A 17,974-nucleotide genomic window follows, 5' to 3' on the forward strand; every position below is an offset into this window, starting at 1 on the left:
AAAGCTGGCTCCTGTGATGGACTACAATCTCAATACAAACTAGTAGTCCATGACTGGAGCCATTTTTTAAAATGTCTTTTATTGTTTATCCGATTAACCAATTAATCGAACTTAATAATCGGCTAACTAATCGATTTTGAAAATAATCGTTAGCTGCAGCTCTAGTCTGAACCAGGAGCAAGCTCAGCTCTCAAGCTTTATAGTAGCTTCTCATATATATGGAAGCTGTTCTGTTAATCAATATTGTTCCAAGTGCTGTGTGTGGGGCACCGATATGGGCTTTTTCTACACGTCTGCTACTATATTGTATGTCAGCAAAGCTATAAAGCAAAACTACTATATGTGCAGAAATGACCTGGCCTTTAAGGGCTCATCCAGACAGGCAGTCCAGAAAAAATGTTTGATAATGCTGTATGATGAAATTCAGCCCCTTGCACAAGACCGCAGGCAGACAGCGGGATCTCGTCCAGCTTTACCAGTTGGACATCATCACAGCTATGAGGCTGCTTAGATAAAACTATCTGGATCTCACAAAGGATGGAATGGAGAGGTCAGGGGCAGAGAAAGAACAAGGGCGCTCAGCTAAAGTCAGTGCACAGCTGTAAATATCACACCAAAAAGACAACATGGGGACAAGGCTAGAACAAACATGCAGATTTCCACTGGCAAGACACAAATGCATTGTAAACGGAGACAGAAAACGTTTCTTACATCGAGGGCCCACCGCTAATGAAAGTTGTGTCATAAAGAATTCTTACGCCAAGGGGAAACTTTATGCAATAAAAAGAGAAGCGCAATTTTGTAAAAGTTACACTCACTGAAAGTCAAATGTTACATAGTTACAGTTAGTCGGGTTGAAAAAAGACACAAGTCCATCAAGTTCAACCTATAGGCCTCATTCACACGAGAAAAGGCCGGCATGTACTCCCTTCTCTATGGGAGTACGCGGCCGTACGCCGCCCTACGCTCACCCGCCCTGCACATCCGTGCGGGTACAGGTGTCAGTACCCGTACGCTGATAGGATGGATCCTGTCTGCGTCCGACCTGGGACACCCGCACCCCTACGGACCTGCACTTGGGATGACGTACGGCCGCGTACTCCCATAGAGAAGGACAGGGGCTGCGTACTAATCACACGCAGCACCTGTCATTCCTGGGAGGTGCCCGATACAGCTGTACGTGCCGACCTTTTCTCGTGTGAATGAGGCCATAGAGATAAGAAAAAGAAAAAAAGAAGAAAGACCTAAAACAGAACCCTCTGCCCCCAGTTACCCACTATTGATCCAGAGGAAGGCAAAAAACCCCTATAAAGCATGGTTCGATTTGCTCCAACGGGGGGAAAAAATGCCATGCTCCATGCCATAAGGCAATCAGGTATTTCCTGGATCAACAATCTCTGGTGCTTAATATACCTATAAGAACTCAATATGCAATAATATTCTGGATAATTAATATTCGTAAGTATTTCTTACGAATCTGTACATGAACTGTGTTCGATTAAACGCACTTTAGGATGGGTCGGCCGGCAGTGGTCTTGGAGCCTTGTATACATGACGTCCTTTCTGAAATCATCCCCTGTACTTGCCTCTGGTTTCCAGCTGGAAGAATAGGATGGGCATTCTGTGTTGGGTTACACATGATTCCCTAGGGCAGAGGTCCAGGAACTTGGTCCCACGTCACATCAATCCACTGAAAATGCTTATAAGTAAAACTAACCACAGACATCACATGGAGTCAGATGATAGAAAACTATTTGGCTAAATCAGTGGGATCAAGAGGTCATTATCTCGTGTCTTCAGGAACTGTACATCCGAGGAGCTTAGTATTTGAGTTCTCCTGGTCATGTCTGTCTGTAAGTAACGTCTGATTTGCGTTTACATTTTTTTTACTTGCTTACTTGATAAGTCTAAATGAGAAGAGGACTTAGAGGAGACACTTTCAGAGTCTGATTGGCAGGATATATGGGCTGACAAATGCTCTACTACATTCTTGCCATAGGAAAATACATGCAAATTCACATTTAGATATGGGTACCTTGTCCCAACTGACATTGTGAAGTACTCCTATGCTTACTCATCAAAGTGCTTCCGAGATTGTGATTCAAAGGGCACAATGTTTCATATATGGAACAGCTGCTCAAATGTACAAAGACTTTGGATAAGTGTGTACAACCCCCCATCCTTTACAACTAACATAAAAACCTCTAGGAGGTCCTCTATTTAAATGAAGTTAAAGCACCATTGGGTGCAAAATAACAGATCCCCTTTATAATCAAATGACTTCTCCCACTGATACTTACTCCATTGCCATTCTGTTTTCCTGCCCAGGCCCAGAGTTAAAAGTCCTGTGTAAGCTCTTTGTTAAAGCTTCCACGGGACTAATGGTCTTCCCCCTGTGACAGACCTCAGGCTTGGCGAATGGCAGCATAGGTGCAGAACAATGCATTATTGGAAGAATGGGAGAAGGTTCCACCATATGTACTTCTGTACCAAGTATTTTCAATGGCTCTGGCAGGTGAATAGGGTGACAGGGGAGCATGGAGGAGAGAGTATCAGCAGAAAGGGGCGGGCTATCATGAGAACATGTTACTTTACCCTAAATGGGCACCGTGAAAGATATCATTAAATGGCAGGATAACAGGCATGATAAAAAACAAAAACAAGGCCATTCAAGTACGAGTCAACAAACTCATGCCTGCTGAAGTTTTTTTAAATCTGGTCACCCTGCGAAGACCATCATTGCCCTGGAGGCTTTGATGGGTCTAGTCTTTTCTTTAAATGAGAACTATGAGATGAGTGGTTTCCACTCACCTCATAGTTCTAGCCGACCTGTGACAATGAGACTGTCACAGGTCGGCTCAGTAGATCGGGAGGTGAGCGAACACATACCGGCGTTCGCTTACCTCTCTATCCTGTCACGGCTCTCTGCCGTGACAGGGGAGGGGCTGGATTCTCCGATCCACCAGCGCTGACTGGCGGAACGGATGGGGGAGGGGGCGGGTATAGCTGGCTCTGCCTCTAGATAGGCAGAGCCAGCTGTCACTCACGCAGCTGGGCGGATCTCGGATGTTGCTCCAAATGAAGAAATTTCACTGAAGGGCACACACAATGAAGGATCACATTATCCTACTTACCTAAAACAGTCACAATGAACAGAAGAGTAGCCACGGCCGCCGTGCCATAAAACATGATGCTGATGTTGTGTCCAGTCAACTCCATATCATCTGATCTTGGGACCAACACTGGAGGGAGGAGGAAACCAATGGCAGTGCCAAACTGTGGAAAGAGGAAAATATCATAAGCTTGATTTTGCCAGCGCCTTTCACATTTAAATAGTTAATTTAGGAACTATGCTTGGGCAAAAGGACTGTGCTTGGGAGAGAAGAAGATGAAAGTGTCACAAACATGACAGAAATGAGTTTGCAGGCTGTCCACCTAGTAAGCAGGCCGTAAGATGTTTAAACTGGCACCATCATTAATGAAAGCTAGAAAGAGCTCTTTGATGGTTACTTAAGTGACACTAAACTCCGGAGCTAAATCTTAAAAATACATTCAAGAACATTAAAAAGGAGAACTATGGAGTCAGGGCTTTTCCCCATAGTTCTCCTTTGGGTAACGGGAGGACACAAACTAGCGTCCTCCCGTTACCCTAAGCTCAGTATACCACGATCTACAGCTCGCGGTATACTGAGGCGCCGCACCCGGAGCGGATCCCGACATCGATGTCGAGATCCGCCCAGCTGCGTGAGTGACAGCTGGCTCTGCCTATCTAGAGGCAGAGCCAACTGTACCCGCCCCCGTTCGATCCGCCAGTCGGCGCTGGCGGATCGGAGTGAGGAATCCAGCCCCTCCCCTGTCACGGCAGAGAGCTGTGACAGGATCGAGAGGTGAGCGAACGCCGGTATGTGTTCGCTCACCTCCCGATCTACTGAGCCGACCTGTGACAGTCTCATTTTTACAGGTCGGCTAGAACTATGAGGTGAGTGAAATGCACTCACCTCATAGTTCTCCTTTAACTATTAGGAGTGAGCTTGGAGTGGTGACTACTTTACAACACACACAGGGACCATGGGGAACAAAAGTAGCCCCCCTCCAGAAGGAAGGACAGTGTCAGCACCAATTCAGAGATGATTTGAGGATCTACAGCCGAGTGATACACAAATAAGATAGATTTTTGTTAATAGTTAAGGTGCTAGAATGTATTTTTAAGATTTACAGTAACTCCTGAGTTTAGAGAGTCCCTTTAACTCACTCACACCAATTGCGTTGCGTTCCAGAGCAGCAGCTGCCAGATCGCACAGCAATCGCTCACAAAACGTTCCCCTTCGTTCTAGGGCATGGCGGTGCATTGAAGTCAATGGCACCGCAGCCACGATCCCCCGCCTGCAGTGCGATTGGACGTGTGGCAAAAACATTGCCTGTGTTCCAGTCCAGCATGCTCTATTTTTTGCGTTCGCAGTGGACTGGAACGCAGGCAATGTTTTTGCCACGCGTCCAATGGCACTGCGGGGGCGTGGCTGCAGTGAAATTTACTTCAATGCACCAACACGCCCCCTCCCGCCCCTGAACAAAGAGGAAAGTTTTGTGAGCGATTGCGGTGCGTTCCGGTAGCTGCCACTCTAGAACGCACCGCAACTGGTGTGAATGGGCCCTAAAACAGAAGCTCTGAAACAGTAACCTTGTGTCCTCATCACAAAAGCCATAACATCAACACAAGACAATTCAGAGCCATTAACATTAACTAGTCTCCTACCAACAAAACCATAAACTCCTTGTGAGATTACACAAGCAAATTCTTCCACCTCGCCATAAAAAAATGTGCAGATTCAGATCTGCTGATATAACGCAATCAAAAGAGAAAGTCGTCTTGGCAGTTATTGCAACATCTCAACAGCACAAGGAACTCTTCAGTTAATACGTGGGTGAGCTGTAAGGGCCTGGTCATTGCAGAAAAGTATCTGCACATTCCATCCGAGCAGGCCCTGTAAAAGGTCATTGCGTATTTGGCTCGGCAGTTAATAAAGAGGAATGTCACCCAGAAACGGGAAACATAAAAAATACTGTAGCTGCTGACATATACTTACCAGGCCAGGACGTCCAGCGCTGTCTTCCCTGCACTTGCCAGGTCTTCTGCTGTCCCAAGCTGCCATGTTGCTTTCGGGAGCTGGCTGTCACTTCCTGATGGCTTGGCTCAGTGGGAGATTCCCCCATACACACAGTTCAGCGTAGATGGAGGAATCTGTTGCATTTTTTCCATCTGACCCTAGAAAATCTGCAGATAATCTATAGGTGTATGGCCAGTTTAAGGAAGCTCCTTCCACTGCCACCTAATCAGCTGTGGCCAGGGAACAACCCCCCCCCTCCCCCCCCACCTAAGTGGGATGAGGACAGCACAAGCAGCAGTCCCCTTTGTTTATGTGCAGCTATGGGGTGGGGAATACTCCTGCCGCAGATGATTGGGCAGGTGGCCCCATGGCACTTCTGGGTTAGGAGGAGCTCAGGTTCGGACCAGCTTTCGTCCAAACCTGACCACAGTCCGTAATCATGAGGAACGGTTAGAACTCTTTGTCAGGTTCTTAAAACTGGTTGTGACCCAATTTGAGCGATTTCCATTGTCTTCCTGTGTGGTCACCTGGATACCAGGTGCGGTCTGCCCTGCACAGGTTTTGTTTTGATGTAAATATAAAGATAAGGATAAGAATATTGGTAATGGAGAATATAACTCAAAGAAGAGCCGTCAGATATGATGCACCTGGGATCTTTCTTGTAGGTATAAAAGGTGAACGTACGCTTTACACACATCCAGAGGAGAACGCCTGCTGTCTCTGCACATTCTATGAATATACAGGAACTCCATATACAAGGACAAGGTAAGAAAGGTCAGACTGTGCAAGAAAGGACAAGTTCAGCGTCATTAGATTTGTCATTTCCATGTGCATTTGCTCCTATGTACAGAACACGTGGAGACACAAGAAAACACAACTTACATGTCCTCCAGGCTTATGAAGAAACAGCTCACAAAACAGGTTTATTGCTTCCCGGCTCGTCCTTTCCATTATGACAACATAACGCAACAGAATATCACTGAGGACAAAATCTGTATTCTGATAACTGCATATAACCATATACTATCAATTCTAACTTTACATTCCTTTTAGATTAGGGGTGGACAAATGAATATTACATTTAGCAGACCGTCTGTCCAATCCAGGAGCCAGTAAGATTGTCCTTAGAAGACAGCTCCTAAGACATAAGTTAGGCGCCAGCTGAGATTTCTATTGAGCATTGGCACCCTGGAATTTCTCCAGTCCTGATATACTGTATATTGCTTTCCAACCTGCCAGCAAAAGTGACAATAGTTGGGACAAACTGTAATACTGTTGGGGGTGCTTTACAAACTGTGTTGTATTCAATGTTAAATCTTCTCAACACCTGTTACTGATACATTGCTGGACAACGCTACCATGCTGAAGGATATCTACTGTTCAACATTGAGCAATGGTTTCTAAAAACGCTTCTGCAACCATTCAAGTACCCCTGGCAGGGTTATGGTTTGTCCCAAGCATCCCTAGCGGGGTTATAGTTAGTCCCAAGCATCCCTAGCGGGGTTATAGTTTGTACCATGCACCCCTGGCGGGGTTATAGTTAGGCCCAAGCATCCCTGGCGGGGGTTATAGTTTGTACCATGCACCCCTGCAGGGTTATAGTTTTCCCCAAGCACCCCTGGCGGGGTTATAGTTTGTACCATGCCACCCTGCAGGGTTATAGTTTACCCCAAGCACCCCTGGCAAGGTTATAGTTTGCCCCAAGCACCCCTGGCACGCTTATAGTTTGCCCCAACCACCCCTGGCACGCTTATAGTTTGCCCCAACCACCCCTGACAGGGTTATAGTTTGCCCCAAGCACCCCTGGCATGCTTATAGTTTGTCCCAAGCACCCCTGGCAGGGTTATAGTTTGTCCCAAGCTCCCCTGGCAGGCTTATAGTTTGTCCCAAACACCCCTGACAGGGTTATAGTTTGTCCCAAGCACCCCGGGCAGGGTTATAGTTTGTCCCAAGCACCCCTGGCAGGGTTATAGTTTGTCCCAAGCTCCCCTGGCAAGGTTATAGTTTGTCCCAAACACCGCTGACAGGGTTATAGTTTGTCCCAAACACCGCTGACAGGGTTACAGTTTGTCCCAAGCTCCCCTGGCAGGGTTATAGTTTGTCCCAAGCACCCCTGGCAGGGTTATAGTTTTTCCCAAACACCTTCTGACAGGGTTATAGTTTGTCCCAAGCTCCCCTGGCAGGGTTATAGTTTGTCCCTGGCAGGGTTATAGTTTGTTCCAAGCACCCCTGGCAGGGTTATAGTTTGTCCCAAGCACCCCTGGCAGGGTTATAGTTTGTCCCAAGCTCCCCTGGCGTATAATAAATAGGAGGTGCATGAAATAATAAAGGGAATTTAGACAGCGAATATTATCATTACGTGTATCAATCCAATGCAGTTGTCAGAATACTGTAGATGGAATTCAGAAGGAGTTTTATAGACACTCTGTCTTCAGCATCCTCTCTTGCCTGAGCATGACAAATGTCAGTGTCTGTGTTTGATTCATGTACCTGTTAGAATACAAAAATCTGTTGAATGTAGACTGGCAGTGAGGCCGGGTTGTCCATACCAGACACTCTGTTCTCCATGCAGGTCTGTAATGCCGAGCCTGATATTATCACAGGCTTAGGCTGGGTTCACACTTGGGCATTCGTAATATGTGCGTTTGATGCACGTTTCGGGCCGCGCGTTTTTACCGCAATTTGCGGTCAACGAAACACGCGACAAACGCGTGTTTATGAGGGCTATCCAGCTGTATCCTGATGGATACACATGGAAAATACGCCCCAAAGAAGCTCCCGTACTTCTTTGGGCATAGGGCGTTTTTCAGCGCGTTCCTACGTGCTGAAATACGCCCAGGTGGGAACCATGCCCATAGGAAATAATGGGATTTCACTTGCTGGGCGTTTTACAGCGCATTGATCAGCGCTGTAAAACGCCCAGGTGTGAACCAGGGCTTAGTGCTACTGAGCTCCCTGCCACTCACTGCATCTGTCACACAGGCAGACTCAGCGGACGAGAAGTTATACTGTTGGGTGGACAGAGCCAGACGGGAATTCTAAAAGACTAGTTCCCCATCAGGTCTGCCATCCTTATGATTGACAGTGGACAAATTCCATAGCCACTAGCATACTGTCTAGTGGCTATTGAATCAGCCCAATGCTGTCCGCTGACCATCATAAAGAAGGCAGACCTGATGGGGAACTAGACTCTCAGCTTCCACATCAGGCTCTGGCCACTGTCAATCAAGCCACACATCATTGGTTGCTAGGACACTGTTAGCTGTGCAGCCAACAGCATCCTAGCAACCAATGATACATCTCCGGCTCCATCATCTGGCAGCTGGGAGATTTGCCAGCCAGCAGCTGAATATAAACAAAGGGGCTTACTTAAGTGACACTAAACGCAGGAGTTAAATCTTAAAAATACATTCAGGTACCTTAACTATTAACAAAAATGTATCTTATTTGTGTATCACTCGGCTGTAGATCCTCAAATCATCTCCGAATTGGTGCCGACACTGTCCTTCCTTCTGGAGGGGGGCTACTTTTGTTCCCCATGTTCCCTGTTTGTGTTGTAAAGTAGTCACTGTGGTAGACTACAACTTGAATACAAATGAGCTAACTAAATGGGAGTGAGCTTGGAGCGGTGACTACTTTACAACACAAACAGGGATCATGGGGAACAAAAGTAGCCCCCCTCCAGAAGGAAGGACAGTGTCAGCACCAATTCAGAGATGATTTGAGGATCTGCAGCTGAGTGATACACAAACAAGATACATTTTTGTTAAAAGGAGAACTATGAGGTGAGTGCTTTTCACTCACCTCATAGTTCTAGCCGACCTGTGACAATGAGACTGTCACAGGTCGGCTCAGTAGCTCGGGAGGTGAGCGAACATGGTCAGCGCTCTCCTCTCGATCCTGTCACGGCTCTCTGCCGTGACAGGGGAGGGGCTGGATTCCCCCCGCTCTGATCCTCCAGCGCTGACTGGCAGAACGGACGGGGGAGGGGGCGGGTACAGCTGGCTCTGCCTTTAGATAGGCAGAGCCAGCTGTCAGTCACGCAGCTGGACGGATCCCGGCACAATTGTCGGGATCCGCTTCAGCTGCGTCGTCTCAGTATACCGCGAGCTACAGCTCGCGGTATACTGAGCCTAGGGTGACGGGAGGACGCTAGTTTGTGTCCTCCCGTTACCCTAAGGAGAACTATGGGGAAAAGACTTAACCCCATAGTTCTCCTTTAATATTTAAGGTCCTTCACTGCAAGGGTAAGTTTTTTGTTTGCCCAGAGTTCTTCTTTACAATAGATGTAAACCAAACCACTAAAGTCACAAATAAACTTTAAAATGTTAACAAAATTTTGAAGGTTGAAGAGACTAAGGGGGTTATTAACTCCCAAGCTCCCAGGGAAGGGTTATAGCTTGTCGGATCGGCTGATTTGAAGTCCCTCTGCACTTCGGCTCAGCTGAACCTGCAGAGCATGTTTGACTGACCGAAGTGCGACCGATGTATGGCTGAAATCAGCCGTACAAGCCTGAAGTGAATAGCCGAACGATTTTGGGCTCACTTCCCTTCGGCTGGGTTATTCACTCGGCTGTCTTCAGGCAGCTTTGTGAATAACCCCCTAAGTGTGGCCGCGCATCGGTAAGTCAGTGCACAGCAGTGATATGCAGCAAATGCTGAACCGAGGGTATGTGTGCAGGAAGTGGCTGAAAGAGACTGGAGGAGATTGGCAGCACTGAGACTTAAATAAAAAAAAAGGACGACTACAGTAGTTCATTTTAACCCCAATTTAAGTGGTTGATGATACACTGCGCATCAGAAAAACAAATGTCATTCACTTAGGGTTTACATCTCCTACAATCTTCTAGTAAATCAGTATAAGGAGTCTTTTTTGTGCACATTGATTCATCAATCTGACTTATGAGTGGAGTTCTTCACCCAATACTTTCTTTCTGCCACTTGTTCCAGGGTACTTCCTGTACATGAAATGTACACGCTTATTAGTTCCTGCTTTCCCATTGATACACATTTACTTTATTATTTAGCACACATCACACAGGAGCTGCACAAGTCATAGTGATCGGTACTAGCAATATACGCATTGTAGTAGCAGACACAAGTACAGGACAATCGTACGGCCGGCCATGTACAACATTCAAAGGAAAGCACATGGAATGTAACGCCCCCCTTGCATCGCACCATGTGGGTGCGGTATAAATAATTCATATTCAGTCACATGACCGCCGGCCTTTGTGCCGACATTCCCCTCCCCGTCACCACGTTGTTGGTCTGTTCCTCCGATCTCAGGGTGACTTTATGATCCAAACTATCATATATCATGTGTGTACTCTATACATGACTGCCTGTCGCTGCTTTATTATACAGAAGACGAATACAATAGCTGAAAGGTTTACGACACAGAAAATGACTATATGAGATCTGCTCTGATTTACATCACATACCGCCTGTGTTCATGTACACAGCATGAGGGGGATCTACTGCAATGTACACTGCGTGATACTGAACGTGGATCAAGGGACATGGGATTCCAGAGGGGATCAGTCCAGTACACAGCCAGAATGTATCAGTGATATACATGTACAACGTATAACAACATACTGAAGTGTCAGTGATATACATGTACAACAACATACTGAAGTGTCAGTGATATACATGTACAACGTATAACATACTGAAGTGTCAGTGATATACATGTATAACAACATATTGAAGTGTCAGTGATATACATGTACAACGTATAACATACTGAAGTGTCAGTGATATACATGTATAACAACATACTGAAGTGTCAGTGATATACATGTACAACATACTGAAGTGTCAGTGACATACATGTACAACATACTGAAGTGTCAGTGACATACATGTACAACATACTGAAGTGTCAGTGACATACATGTACAACATACTGAAGTGTCAGTGATAGACATGTACAACATACTGAAGTGTCAGTGACATACATGTACAACATACTGAAGTGTCAGTGATAGACATGTACAACATACTGAAGTGTCAGTGATGTACATGTGTAGTGCTCCAGTCGGCCCGTGTTATAGGTGCTCTGATCTCTAGAATATAATAGAATAATGTTTTAGATTATTATAGTAAAAGCAGATGCCCGGCTTCCTCTATGTTATGTAACATAGGGTATATGGTAAGAGTACATACCACCTCTCTTAATTATGTATATTATACGTATATGGTGATCTATGGTCACACACCTGACTCTCTATATGTAATGTATAAATGGGTCTATGGTCAGTACATGGGGTGAACACCTGGCTCCCTATGTATGTATATGGGATGATCTATGGTCAGTACATGGGGTGAACACCTGGCTCCCTATGTATGTATATGGGATGATCTATGGTCAGTACATGGGGTGAACACCTGGCTCCCTATGTATGTATATGGGATGATCTATGGTCAGTATATGGGGTGAACACCTGGCTCCCCATGTATGTATATGGGATGATCTATTGTTAATACACATCTGGCTCCCTACATATAATGTATATGTGGTGATGTATGGTCAGTACACTGTACAATTAGTATATGGTGATCTATGGTCAGTGCATGGTCAGTATACGGCAACGTATGGTTGGCACTGACCTGGCTCTCTCCATATATAATGTACAGTATATGGTCGGTATACGGGGTGATTTGTGGTCGGTATACGGGGTGATCTGTGGTCGGTATATGGGGGGGATCTGTGGTCGGTATACGGGGTGATCTGTGGTCGGTATACGGGGGTGATCTGTGGTCGGTATACGGGGTGATCTGTGGTCAGTATACAGGGTGATCTGTGGTCGGTATATGGGGTGATCTGTGGCCGGTATACGGGGTGATCTGTGGTCGGTATACGGGGGTGATCTGTGGTCGGTATACGAATGGGGTGATCGGTATACGGTGATCTACGGTCGGTACAATGTATGGTCGGTATACGGGGACATCTATGGTCGGTACAATGTATGGTCGGTATATATGGTGAACTACGTTTGGTATATGGGGTGATCTATGGTTGGCTACTATACGGGGAGATCTATGGTCGGTATATAGGGTGAACTGCAGTTGGTCGGCATACGGGGTGGTGGGTACAATGTACGGTCGGTATATATGGTGAACTGCGGTTGGGTGATCTATGGTTGGTCGGTATACGGGGTGATCAGTATACGGTGATCTATGGCCGGTACAATGTACGGTCGGTATATATGGTGAACTGCGGTTGGGTGATCTATGGTTGGTCGGTATACGGGGTGATCAGTATACGGTGATCTATGGCCGGTACAATGTACGGTCGGTATATATGGTGAACTGCGGTTGGTATATGGGGTGATCTATGGTTGGTCGGTATGCAGGGTGATCAGTATACGGTGATCTATGGTCGATACAATGTACGGTCGGTATATATGGTGAACTGCGGTTGGGTGATCTATGGTTGGTCGGTATACGGGGTGATCAGTATACGGTGATCTATGGTCGGTACAATGTACGGTCGGTATATATGGTGAACTACGGTTGGTATATGGGATGATCTATGGTTGGTCGGCATACGGGGTGATCTACGGTGGGCACTCACCTGGTTGCCCAGCACGGCAGTGGCACAGGCGGTGGACACCTCTTTGGGGCCGAACCAGACAGAAGCCACCCTGGAGGGAAGCCCGAGGATGAAGACCTGGGCCACAGAGCAGATGACCTGAGCCAGCATGGTGACCGGGAAGAGGTCGGAGCGGGCGCTGGCACACTTCACCCAGGCTCCCAGGCAGTTGAGTCCGGAGCCAAGCAGGGCGGTGAGGCGGAGGCCCCGGGTATCCAGCAGCCAGGTGGCCGGGAAGATGAGCGGCACATACGCCACCATGTAGACCACAGACAGCCAGTCGATGTCCTGATTGGAGACGCCGTAGAAGCCGGTGAAGATGGAGGCAAGGATGCTGTAGTGGATCCATTGGAAAGCGTTCACCAGAGAGTACAGCGAGAACACCCCGAGCACCAGGAACCGCCGCCGGTACAGATGGGTCTCCAGTACCACAGGGGCCGCCCCGGGAAGCATGGCCTGTCGCTCATCCTGCTGTCCTCCCCCGACACACACCGACACCTCGCCATTACTGCTGGGGCTAGCCAGTCCGTCCCCGGCCTCCTTGGCCAGCGTGTGCCCGTTGCTCATCTCGGTGGACACCATGGCGGTACGAGAACCCGCAGCATCCCTCTGAAGAGAAGCCGGTGACAGCTCACACTACACATCCCGCACCAAACAGCCGGCACTTGCCAGCCAACCACAAAACACCCGCCTCAGCCGCCAGCCAATCGACGCCGGCTATGCCACGCCCACCGCAGCGCTATGACAGAGAAGGGCGAATTGACATATGCTGTATAGAGAGGTGCGGAGAAGGAGCGGAGCTCCACAGACACGTGACCAATGTTCCCTTCACAGACACCACGTGGGTCACCGTCATAGGGACCCAGCCAGTAATCGTCTAACATCCCCAGGGAGGGACAGGACGGTCTCCCGTTGTCTGATTTGCCTCTAAAGCCGTAATTTACCTTGTGCACAAATGTAATAAATCAACTCACATACATAAAATAAAAAATGTGCATTTATACAGTTTTGCATTGAAGACTGCAGAGCATTGCAACCGCTATCAGTGCATTATGGGTGCAATGCACAGGCTCTTACATCGCTTACATCCCAGGTTCAGTTAGAGGCACAGACCTTTCCTGGGACCAGAGGAAGTAAACAATATGCTGCATGTGCAATGACGTCACTTGTACCGGAGTGCTATGCTGCAGTAGCCAATGGGACTTGTAGTCTTCCCATTGATAGATTCCTGTGAATAGCTGATGTAAGCTGTGCAGGCGCAGCCACCCACAGAAGTGTGAAATTCAATAAGCAGCAGTGGGGTCCGGGGGAGGAATGCGACACGAAATATAGGTCTACAGCAGTAATGTAGCGCTCACCCCCGAAGGAGCCGCTGAGTATGAAATAGGTTCTCCTACCTGTTTGCTCCAGCCACCGGCCCTCTTTGAACAGCAAAAGCACACCGACTAGGGTTGCCACCTTTTCTTCAAGCGAAACCCGAACACTCTAGAGACGCGCAGACAATTTTTGGGGAAAATTAGTTGCGGCTTATTCATATCTAAAGAGCGTCACCCATTCATATGCAAATATTACAGGTGAGACTATTTTCAGTGGGGGGCCAGTAGCCCCTATCTTAATTTTGGTTGCCCCTGTCTGCCTGACATTTTGTGTCCGGGTTTCTGCTGCCATGAAACCCGAACAGAGCATTCAAAACCCGAACTGTCCGGGTGAATCCTGGACAGGTGGCAACCCTAACACCGACACTCACGGACAGAATGGACTCGAGTCTCAGGGTCTTTTTGTAGATTTATTTGCAAGAATTAACAGGAGAGAGAGGGTTTAGGATCTGTAGGATGCCCTGACGGATTCTTCAGAGGACAGCTTTCTCCCCTAGCAACCGCTAAGGCCGATAGCACTGTGATCCGGTCCCAGGGACCAATCGTATTAGCAATACTGCGAACAGCCAGGAGGGTCCAGTAACTTATATGGAGACGGTTAGCTATCTCTGGACTCAGGTAAGGACCTCTGGCTTCTTTTAGAACTGACACCTGGAATAGGGTAAAGGATCTTTCTTGTGGGTCCCAGACGGACGATCTCACCAGGTCCTCTGCGGTACCCCTCAACAAGCAGACTCTCCCTCCGGCCCAGCTTCCATCAGGTCTTTTCCTCTTCAGGATCTGGAATCTCTGTGCCCTCAGCATCTGCAACTGCCAAGGAGCACTCCAGGTTAGTAGTAGTATCCTCTTAGAACAAGGCACCCAACACCTGCCACGTGTATGGGGCCCAAGCAAAGTTCTTATGGTGTCCTAGGCCCCCAGCACCTGCCATGTGCTGAGGCCCGGGCCATTTGCTTGCATCACACAGACCTCCTAGGGTGAGGCCCCTAGAGGGGGGAAGAGACCTCTGCACAGTGTCCCCAGACCTTTTATTACCTGCCCTCAACCATGCCTCTGAGTCATCCTACTCAGGGATTGGCTAGGGTCAGGGGCATAGTAATAACCTGAGGATGGATCCTCCCTCACTGTATGCCAAGGCTCCCTTTTCCTCAGCAACAGGAGGAGCAATCAATCCAGCCGATTCAGGGACACCTATAGAATGCAGAGCTCTGTATAATCAGTATCTAGACTGGTAGACTGGTTACAGTCCAGGTATCTCTAAATTGAATAGCGACATTTTAAAAGGGCGCTACAGTAATATGACATATGATTAAAAAAAAGTTGAATTATCCCTTTAAATCCACTTAAATCTTAAAGGAGAACTATGAGGCGAGTGCTTTTCACTCACCTCATAGTTCTAGCCGACCTGTGACAATGAGATTGTCACAGGTCGGCTCAGTAGATCGGGAGGTGAGCAAACACATACCGGCGTTCGCTCACCTCTCGATCCTGTCACGGCTCTCTGCAGTGACAGGGGAGGGGCTGGATTCCCCTCTCCCTGCTCCGATCCGCCAGTGCTGACTGGCGGAACAGACGGGGGAGGGGACGGGTACAGCTGGCTCTGCCTCTAGATAGGCAGAGCCAGCTGTCAGTCACGCAGCTGGGCGGATCCCGGCACAATTGTCGGGATCCGCTTCAGCTGCGGCGTCTCAGTATACCGCGAGCTATACTGAGCCTAGGGTGTCCTCCCGTTACCCTAAGGAGAACTATGGGGAAAAGCCTTAACCCCATAGTTCTCCTTTAAAACAATAAAAATACCCTGCCAAATAAGACTTTTTACACTTACCAAACTGTTCCTGGAATCTTTGCTATGTTTGTTGAGTAAAACTAACACAGAATTCCTCATTTTAGACCCGGTGATGTCATCACTGGGTCTCTGTGCTACGCCTGGCCAATGAGCAGGGATTAAAGTGGTGCTCCGCATGCAGGAATTCTGTACTTGTGACACTGATGTCTCTATAGAAAAGACTGAAGAAAGCATTAAAGTCTATCTATAGCAGGGGTGGGCAACTTCGGCCCCCCAGCTGTTGTGCAACTACAGGTCCCATGAGGCATTGCAAGACTGATAGTTGCAGGAGTTGCCCACCCCTGATCTATAGCATGCATGGTCAGCTGTGGGAGAGGCGGTTATTGAAGAACTCCAGGAATCTAAAAAGTTAACCCTTGCACAGCACAGCAAGGGTTAACTGCTCATTTTTCTCTAGTGGCCGGAATACAGAAGATATACTCACCCGATCCTCGTTCAGCGCTCACCTGTCTCCCCCTCCACTCCGGCTGTGGTATGTCCCTTAATGTCCCTACATCTACTGCAAGTCAATGGACCTGTATTAGATGTGATGACATCTCGGGTCCTTAGACTGGCACAGTACGGGCGGGGGGGCTGGGGGGGAGAAGAAGCTGTGGGAACTGGTCTAACAGCCAGGCAGGATTGAGGATCGGGGTGAGTATTTCTTTTTTTTCACCCCTAGACCAGAATGAGCAGTTAACCCTTCCAGTGCCGGGTTATCCCCACTGCAAGGGTTAACTTTTTAGATTCCTGGAGTTCCCCTTTAAAGTAGATGTAAACCTCCCCTGTAAAGTAGATGTAAACCTGGTCACTAAAACCTCATATAAGCTTTAACATGTTAATGTCATTTCAAGAGTTGCTTTCAATTATTTAAAGTATAAAAATAATACCTGGTGATCCTGCCATGTGGTCCGGCACTTCCTGTTGTGCGGTGACAACTGTCTCCTGATTGTTCTCTTGCTTTGTCACCCTGTCACATGCGCCCCCGGTGGAGACTACAAGCCGCCAAACCAACACAGATGGCTCTTTCACAGCCCTCTGTTGTCACTATGAGGTCGCTGGTCCATAGCAGTAATGTTGAAGTGGCTAAAAGAGGCTGGAGGAGATCAGCATCACTGAGACACAAGTAAGGATGAAATACAGTGTTTTATTTAAAAAAAGGTAATTGTTTATTATACACAGGGCTTTAGCAAACGAAATGCCATTCAATTATGGTTAACCTCCAGTCTCTACATCAGGGGTGGGCAAACTCTGGCTCTCCAGCTGTTGTGGAACTACAAATCCCATGAGGCATCACAATATTCTCACAGCTACAGGCATGACTCCCAGAGGCAGGTGCATGATGGGATTTGTAGTTTCACCACAGCTGGAGGGCTGGAGTTTGCCTACCCCTGCTCTACATACTGATTGCAGTATAACAACTCCTGTGATCAGCACTCTATTGGATGACAGGGAAGGATGTGGTTTACCAGCATATGCCCCTCCCATGTTCCGAAGCATATAACTTAGCGTATAGGACTTGTATTGACATACAATTCACCGACGGTGAAGGGTGAGGAGGCGGAGGACTGGCCCTAGCAGCGCAGGGCCCCAGCATTTCCGCTCCAGCGGCTTCGAGACAAGCTGGGGCCCCATCAGCGATGCTGCTCGTCTGATGTCGTACTGGCCGGAAGTGGATAACGTGACGTGATGTTACTTCTGGCCTGTACGGCGGAAGATGAGGCCACGTGTGCAGGTAAGAGGAGCTAGGAAGGAAAGGAGGGAGGGGAGGATGGATATGACATGGGAGGTGATTTCAGTGTATGGTTAAAGCTGAACTCCGGGATAAGCAAAGATTTTTAAAGCAGGGATGGGCAGCTCCAGCCCTCCGGCTATGCTTTAACCACAACCAATCAGCTTCTTTCTTTTCCAAATCTGAGGCCCGGTTCACATCTGAGCGATCCGAGATCGCGTGGCGATTCGCACTTTTTTCAGTTTCGCGCACAAATGCAAACCACGCTTGCATTGCCATTCATTTCTAATGAATGGCACCGCAATCCACGCGGTTTTGGGTCGTGTTTCCCGCGGG

The 17,974-nt window shown here is 47.9% G+C and overlaps 1 protein-coding gene across 1 annotated transcript in view; it reads right to left on the reverse strand.

Moving 5' to 3' along the window:
• FLVCR1 (feline leukemia virus subgroup C cellular receptor 1) overlaps positions 1-13,346 on the reverse strand; it is a 40,498-nt gene extending 27,152 nt beyond the window's left edge. Inside the window, exons 1-2 of the mRNA XM_018552388.1 lie at positions 12,688-13,346; positions 3,135-3,276 (exon numbers count right to left, since the gene is read on the reverse strand). Coding sequence (XP_018407890.1) covers positions 3,135-3,276; positions 12,688-13,287 — 742 coding nt within the window. The 5' untranslated portion in view covers positions 13,288-13,346. The remainder of the gene's footprint in view (positions 1-3,134; positions 3,277-12,687) is intronic.
• Between the last annotated feature and the right edge of the window lie 4,628 nt (positions 13,347-17,974).

Source organism: Nanorana parkeri, unplaced genomic scaffold, assembly GCF_000935625.1.
Source record: "Nanorana parkeri isolate BGI_ZX_2015 unplaced genomic scaffold, ASM93562v1 scaffold1, whole genome shotgun sequence".
NCBI classification, from domain to species: Eukaryota; Metazoa; Chordata; class Amphibia; order Anura; family Dicroglossidae; genus Nanorana; species Nanorana parkeri.